At 60.4% G+C, this 7621-nt stretch overlaps 1 protein-coding gene across 6 annotated transcripts; it reads left to right on the forward strand.

Annotated features, from left to right (window-relative positions):
* Window positions 1–221: 221 nt before the first annotated feature.
* On the forward strand, window positions 222–7418 carry PATL2 (PAT1 homolog 2). Of its 6 annotated transcripts, none has more exons than XM_027466523.3 (19): window positions 231–357; window positions 753–855; window positions 1047–1330; window positions 1539–1607; window positions 1694–1759; window positions 1846–2013; window positions 2192–2278; window positions 2672–2826; window positions 3140–3223; window positions 3305–3443; window positions 3613–3733; window positions 3812–3909; window positions 4199–4243; window positions 4372–4505; window positions 4752–4911; window positions 5263–5403; window positions 5485–5582; window positions 5661–5810; window positions 6041–7418. In XM_027466523.3, the coding sequence occupies exons 1-19, from the start codon at window positions 334–336 to the stop codon at window positions 6078–6080; spliced, it is 2166 nt and encodes a 721-aa protein (XP_027322324.3). In that variant the 5' UTR covers window positions 231–333; the 3' UTR covers window positions 6081–7418. The 6 variants fall into 6 exon arrangements, with proteins under 6 accessions (XP_071899347.1, XP_027322324.3, XP_071899346.1 ...); XM_072043244.1 differs by having other exon boundaries at window positions 250–268; XM_072043242.1 differs by having other exon boundaries at window positions 319–354.
* The last annotated feature ends 203 nt before the right edge of the window (window positions 7419–7621 follow it).

Raw genomic sequence — 7621 nt, forward strand, 5'->3', positions numbered from 1 at the left:
CCCGCTCCTATTTATCACCGCCGCGGCGCGCAGCCAATAGCGAGGCGACTTCCCCGCCGCGTCACTTGTATCCGGGCAAACAGGCAGCGAAAAGGTTGGAGAGAGCGGGCAGCGGGCGCGTTGCGCGTGCGCAGTGCGCGGCTTTCGCTTTCACTTTCGTTTCCACCGCCCTAACGGAGCAGCGGGGGCGTGGCCTATCCGAGGGGGGCGTGGCCTATCCGAGGGGGGGCGTGGCGTGGCGGCCGCGCATGCGCGCTGCCGGCGGCCGGTAAAAGGCGGCGGCGGGGGCAGCGCGGCCCCGTAGAGGGAGGCGGGGGAGGGCGGCGCCGCGGCATGGCGGAGGGCGGCCAGAGGGTTGTGAGTGCCCGCCCTGCCCCGTCCTGCCCGGCCCTGCCTTGTCCTGCCTTGCCCTGCCCCGTCCCGGCAGGGTGTTCACTCTGAAGCCCAATGGTGGCACGTGGGGAGCGCTGCGGCTCCGCACCGAGCTCCTCGCGGTGCTCCCCGCCTGCTGCTGCGGGTGTTCGGTCCCTGCTGAGCTGGGAGGGTCCCACAGGGGTCAGGGGTGGTCCCCGGGAGCCACCAGGGGCAGGTGCTGGTGCCTGGGGGTTGCTCCTGCTCGTCTCTTCCAGCTGCGGGGCAGCTGTGGGGTTAGATCCCAGGAAGGGTTGGGTGCCCCCCTGTTAAGGGTTTCTTCTTCCCCCATCTGTCTCCTTCGCTGGTGCCCATGCTGCTTTTGCCTTCTCGCCCCCCAGATCCTTGAGGACTACCTGCTAGTGGAAGATGTGCCTCTGCTGGAGGAGATGGCCGAGGAGGATGAGGAGCTTGACCTGTACAATGAGATGACTTTTGGGTTGGGTAAGGTTAAGGGAAACCCCAGGTGGGCTGACCAGCCAGCACCTGGTGGGATGAGGATGGAGGCTGGGGGTGAGGAAGGTGTTCCCCAGGTGGGATGTGTCCTTATGCCTAACAAAGAGCTCAGCAGGGAGCCTGGGGGCATTTTCCTGGGCACTTATTTACCCCCAACACACTCTGCTTTCCCTTGCAAGACCGTGACTCCACTGAGGAGGATGCTGTGAAAACCCCAGTGCCTTTGGAGAGGAGCCCTGAGCTCATGGAGACCGAGGAGGAGCCCCAAGCAGATGAGGGGCAGCCACCACCAGAGGAGCAGGGAGAGCCTCAGGGTGAAGGTGGGATGGAGCCTGATGCTGAGCAGGTGGGCTCTGAGGAGGAAGAAGAACAGCTGGGGGCTGAGGAAGAGCATGAGGATGAGCCCAACAACCTGGGAGACCCAGCGGTGATGAGAGCTGTGCAGAGCAAGCCCACGCTGGAGGTGATGCCTGAGTGGGGTGGGAGGGGGACCCAGCACTGAGCCCCCAGTGTCCAAGCAGAGATACTGCCGTGGACCTGCTGCTTGTCCCTCCATCCACACGCCGTGGGTTGTGCCCTACAGAGGGCCAGGAGTGGTTCTGGGAGGGACAAGGGCAGGTCCATGGTGCTGTGGCCAAGTGTGTGCCACTAACTGTCCTCTTTGCTCCCAGAGCCAGGACTCAGCAGTGCTGGACAGCAGGATTGGCTCTGTCTGGGCAGAATTTGGCAAAGAGGACATGGTAAAAATGTCCCCTCCTCCTTGGTGATGGGGTCTGAGTGTCCCCTGCCCCTCTCCTCCCCATGCTGACCTCTCTCTGTCTTCCAGCTGGCCATGGAGCCCATGGTGTGGGGCTCCTGCCCCAGCAGCATCCCACCCCACCCCGTGCTGGAGGTGGGTCCCGGGGGTATCCCCACGCGTCCCTGGTTGTGGCATGTGGACAGGGCTGCATTCCCACCTCCTGCCACCTCTTCCCACAGGACAAAGCCATCCTGCAGGTCCTGGAGACGCCCCCTCCTGCTGCCAACGTGGCCCTCGACTTCCTCAGCTCCCCTGTGCAGAGGGGGTATGCAGGCTCTCCCCGGCTCAAGCGCCCTGACTTCAGAGGGACGTCCCCCAAGTCCTTCTCCCAGCGCTTCCTCCGGCAGGTACGGGCTCTCAGGGAGTCTTGCTCACCCCTTCCTCTGCCCTCTCTGCTCCAGAAGCTGTCCCCAGCTCTGCAATGCCTCTGTCCCCCTACGAAACCTACCATCAGACTGGGATTCGTGGCTGTGACCACATTCCCGGTGCCCAGCTGGTCCCAGTAATGCCTGCTTGTCCCTGCAGCAGCCACCTTTGATGCTGCGTTCTACGTGCTCCCCTCGGCCCTTCCCACCAGCCCGCAGAGCTTCTTCTCCCTTTGCTTCCAAGCAGGTAACGCAGCAGGCCACCACTGTCCCCACAGATGGTGCCGTGGCCTGGAAGAGCCACCTCCAAGCACCGCTCAGCACCTCCCCAGAGCAGCAGCCTTTCCATCTTGGTCTCATCCTGGGTGCCCTTCTCCATACGAGATGGGGAAGGTGTTAGCTACAGCCTCACAAATCTGTCCTGCTGTCCCTGCACTGGGTGTGACCTTGTGCTTGGTGGCACGTTGGAGCACTGCTGATGGATCTGGGGCATGCTGGGCAGCAGCGTGACTCCAGGGTACCCTTGCCTGGGATGGGAGCACGAGACGTGGTGTTGGCAGAACCAGCCCATCCCTCCAGGAGCCCTTGGAGGTGACAGCAGGGTGTCCTGCCTCCTGACTGCTTCTTCCTTCCTTTGCAGTCCACGGGGTACGCACCCCCGACCCGTTTCAGGCCCCTGTCGCCCAACGTGGGCACCCCGCCGCGGCCCCTCGCCATGCACTTCGGCCCCATGTCTCCTTCTCTGGACCCCTCTCCCTTCTTCAGCCCCTCGGCCAGCAGCCAGTTCAACTTCAGGTAGAAGGCACGGCGAGTGGGGTTTTGATGCTGGGCACAGGGGAGGGGTGCTGCGGCCCCCTAAAGAAGCTGGTGGCTCCGTGGGGATGGCTCGAGCGTGGGTGCTGAGCCCTGGTTGTGCTGGCAAAGAGGTTTTTGGTCTGAGTGAGCTCAGGATGGACGGGAGCACAATGGGCACGTCGCTGCCCACCACAGCAAACCAAAAAAGGTGGTGGCCCTTGTGGCACCATGCTGAGAGCAGACCCAGGGGGTGTTCCAGGGGATGCTCTGGAGCCACCGCAGTGTCTGCAGCCCTCGCTGTCCCCCTTTGCAGCATGCCCAGCCACCTCACCCAGCTGCACCCCCAGCACCAGCGCATCCTGACCCAGCGGCAGCAGCAAGGCGGCACGGTGCAGAGGTACGGAGGGCCCGGGGGTCTTGGGAGTGCCCTGAGGGGGCTCTGGGTGCTTACAGCAGGCTGTGGTCTCCCCCGTGACAGTGTCTCCCCTAAGAAGCTGTGGTCCCCTAAAGCTGACCCTTACGCTGGGCTGATGACCTGCAAGGAAAAGGATTGGGTCGTCAAGGTGGAGATGATCCAGCTGCAGAGTGAGAACATGGATGATGACTACTACTACCAGGTGAGCCTCTACCATAGGTCCCGTGGGGCACCCAGCTCCTTGGGGCTGTGGCTTCCCACCTTGGGGAGCTGGAGGGAGCTGGGGTGCTGAGCCCCATCCAGAAATGGGCTTGGCACGGGGGTCAAAAGGACTTGGATGGTCCCAAGCTGCCCTCCTGGCTCCCACGCAGACCTACTACCATCGGCTGGAGCGCAAGCAGGCAGAAGAGGAGCTCACGGGTGGGCGCAACAAGCAGGAGCCCCCCAAGCTGGTGACGCCCTTCATCCAGAAAGTAGAGACCTACAACTCTGGTGAGGGGCCGTGGTGGTGGCCGGGGTGGGGTGTGGGATGTGGGGCATGCTCTCACCGTGCCCCCTGCTCTCTTCCAGTGGTGCGCATCGCTGGCTCGCTGGGCCAGGTCGCTGTGTCCACCTGCTACAGCCCCCGCCGAGCCATTGATGCCGTGCACCATGCCCTGGTGGAGGAGGTAGGTGAGGGGACACCGGGCTCCAAGCCTGCTTCAAGGTCTTGGAGCAATTTAGCAGGAGCAATAAGGAGCTGCATGGGTGTTGCTTGGCTCTGGGTATGGGTTGGGTGACACCTTGGTGGCATCAGCAGGGTGGGATGGGGCAGCCGGCGGTGGCCGTGGCTTCCGTGTGGGGTTGGTCTTTGTCCTGAAGTCACTTTGATCCCCAGGGAGCAGCTGGCCCAGTGCTCTGCCGGCGGCGGTGTCTGGTGCTGGCTGTAACTCTGCCTTCCTTTCTCCCCTCCTGAAGGCTGCGGGGAGCCACCGGCTTCGAGCGCTGCACAGGATCGAGAGGGTGAGTGGCCGGGGGCCTGATTTTAGGGCACGGTACTGATGGAGTAGGGGCTTGGATCTCGTCCAAGGAGCTCCATGGGGAAGGTCTGATGTTCCAAGCCACTGCCTTATCCCATGTTATTCCTCCAGCTCTTCCTGCAGCTGCTGGAGGTGGAGGAGATGCAGCGGAAGGTGTCCCTGGCCCCAGAGGAGCAGGAGCAGAAGACCCAGGAAGCGGGGCGTATCTACCAGGCCCTGAAAATCAGAGCCTGCAGCAGTGAGGAGTGAGTTTGGGCTGTGGTGAGGTGGGGGTGGGCAGTGTGTCTAGTGGAACTAGCTGAGTTCCCAGTCATTAGGTGATGGGCTCTCATCCTCCGTGTGTCACCATAATCTGTAGTGACCCTACATGCAACTCTTGTCCTCCACTGGAGCGATGCAGGAGCGAGGGAGATGATGCTGGTTCCTCACCCAGATGGGCAGAGGGGCTTCAGGTCCCTCAGAGTCCGTGCCAACAGAGCCTTTGTCCCCAGGGAGGCAGAGGATGAGTTCCTGCAGGTCCTGTGTGTGCGGAAAGGCAAGAAGCTCACGGCGCGGCTGCTGCCCCACCTGGCCTCAGAGCAAGCAGAGAAGATCCTGCTGACCATCACCCACCACCTGCCCTTCCTCATGAAGAAAGATGCATTGGATGAGGCGAGCACCTCCAGCTGGGGCAGGGGGTTACTGGGCTGCATCCCTTCCCTGTCACCCTGCCTGTGGGCAGCCATCCTGATGGGTCCCAGCAAGGCTGGGTGGATGGTGGGGTCAGCATGGGAAGAGGCTGCTGTGAAGGGCAGGTGCAGGGCTTTGCTTCTGCCCTTGCGGGGAGGAGGAGAAGGGTCTCCAGGAGGAATTAAAGCAGTCCTGGTGGCTGTATACTCCTGGGATATGCATCATTGTCCCCTGCATCATCCCGAAACCCTGAAGGTGTGGGGTGGAGATGGGGCTGTGTCCGTGGTGGGTTGAGCGGTCTCAGATCCCTGCTCTCCCCTCTGCCCTGCCCAGTCTCTTCCCCTGCTCTACAGCCCTTTGAATGAGGTGGTGGGCAGGATGACCTTCAGCAGGCTGATCCAGGTCCTGCAGGAGATTACCAGGCCCCTGCCTGAGTCCGACGAGTTTCCGCTGGCTATGGCCCTGAAGAACCAGGTATGTTGGGCATCCCCAGCATGCAGGGGGCATCACGGATGGACACACAGCCATGATGCTCCTCCTGCTGCTTCTCTGCAGTTTGGCATCACCTTGCTCTACTCCCTGCTGAGCCGTGGTGAGGGGCTGCTGTCTTCTGAGACACCACTGGAGCCACACGGCAGGGACTTCGAGACATGGTGAGGGCATGGGGCCACGTGAGTAGGGTTGGGGTTGGCTGCCCAACAGGGCACTCACTGTCCCCTTGGTGCCTCCAGGACAGACACAGTGTTCCTGGTCGCTCGGGAGCTGTCACAAGTGCCCAAGGCCTCGTTGGTAGAGCCACTCTTCTTGCCCAGCAACCTCCTCTCCCTCTTCTGCCGCTACCTGGACAAGCAGACTGTCCACCACCTGGAGGCCAAGATGGAGTGAGTACCACCTGGACCACCTAGCACTGTGTGTAGCCACCTCTCTTGGATGGAGAGAGGGGATCTGGTGGGGGGGGGACCATGGAGAGGAGCGATGGGTGGTGCTGGTGGCTCTCTCTGCCCTGTTGGACATGAGTCTACAAACCTCTGTTGTGGACACAAGCCCACGTTGACCAGTTTGCCCCCACGGTGGTGTGACAGCGTGATGTTCCAACCTTGCTTCCCCACAGGTGCTCCCCGCTGCCGTCGGAGGCTGCCATGCCATGCTAAGCCCTGAGAGTGGGGCAGGGCCTGATAAAAGGACTTTGAGTTTTGAAGCAACCACAACTTGGGTGTGGGGCACTTTGGGTGAGCCATGATGCACTGGAAGGGAACGCGGGTAACTTATTTCGGCCTCGCGCCACGCAGCAGCCTGTGGCGGGTGCTGAGGCCGGTCTGCACAGGGTCACTGAGAGCACTTTTGGGGGGAATTTCTGTACAGCACTTGGAATAAAATAAAGAGGTGATTAACAAGCGCCTGTGGCTCCTGTGGGCAGCCACTGCTGTGCCTGAGTCCCCAGGCTCTGATAGAGGCATCACTGGGACATGGGCCCTGAGACCCCCTGGTTGGGGATGGAGGGGGATCCAAAAGGGCAGAAAAGACAGCAAAAGAAAGGCCCAGAGGACCCAGTAAGAGGATATAGGGGGATGGAGGAAAAGGTGTTGATGAAAATGGACCTGATGGGGAACAGAGGAGGGGGGAAAAAAGCCCATCAGCAGGGGAGAGGTTGTGGTCAGAGCTTGCATAGAGGTCAATGTCAGATGAGTGTGTATAAGGGGAAAGGAAAGGTCTGTGCGCACAGGAGGGGACATAGAGGGCATCTGTGTGTGCACAGAGGATGGGGGTCTGAACACATGGCTAGGGGCAAAGAACCTCTTTCTGCTGAGGTCTTAGTTTAAGACATGTAGAGACATGGTCATGACAGGACACCTTGAAGTTACCATTTCTTCCTTGAGATACCTTAATAGACCACGACTGCTTGTGTCAGGACTAAAAACCCTGTTAGGTTGGCCCAGTGTGAAACAGAAGCAGGGTAAGACAAACGCTCTGTGGAAAGCCCTGTCGTGCTGTTGTGACACGAACAAGGTGGAACTCTGCCCTTGTGATAACGCATATTGTTTGTTCAGCAGATATGGTGCCAGGCCATAACTCATCTGGCATGGAAAAAAAATGCTGCCATCAGGAATGCATGCGCTGGCCCCTCGTGCTGTGCATAATTGCAGTAACCTGTCAGGGGCTGCTGGGTGCTCCCTGGGGCCGGGGCTGCCAATCGCTCTGGGTCTGGGAACATGCAGGAGTACAAACAGCAAAGTGCTCTGTGTCCTGTGAGGCAGGAACATCAACTGAGGTCAATGTTGCCTCTGCGGGGGCACCCACAAGACATGGATGCCTATTGCACTGGCAGGACGCCGACCACAACCTGCCTGAGTATGGACTATTGGGTCTCACGGTGGTGGACACCGATGACTGGGAAAAGCACTGTACTCGTTGGTGCTCTTGTCACCACCCTGGGGCTGGTATGTATGTAAATAGCTCATAATAAAGCTTGCTTACTTTATATATACGGATACAGCTCTTGTCTGATCCTTGCTGATCGGCAGCTTCAGCCCCCAGAAGCTAACCAGAATGCTGCTACAAGCTTATCCTCAGGTCCTCATTTAGGCAAGAGAGGGTGCCTAGCCATAATGTTTGGTCTTAGTGTAGAAATTTTTGTGCTTCCTGCCTGGCTTCCAGCTGTACAGTGGGATTTCTCCTAATCCTGTGGGAGATG

Source organism: Anas platyrhynchos, chromosome 11 (genome assembly GCF_047663525.1).
Source record: "Anas platyrhynchos isolate ZD024472 breed Pekin duck chromosome 11, IASCAAS_PekinDuck_T2T, whole genome shotgun sequence".
NCBI lineage: Eukaryota > Metazoa > Chordata > Aves > Anseriformes > Anatidae > Anas > Anas platyrhynchos.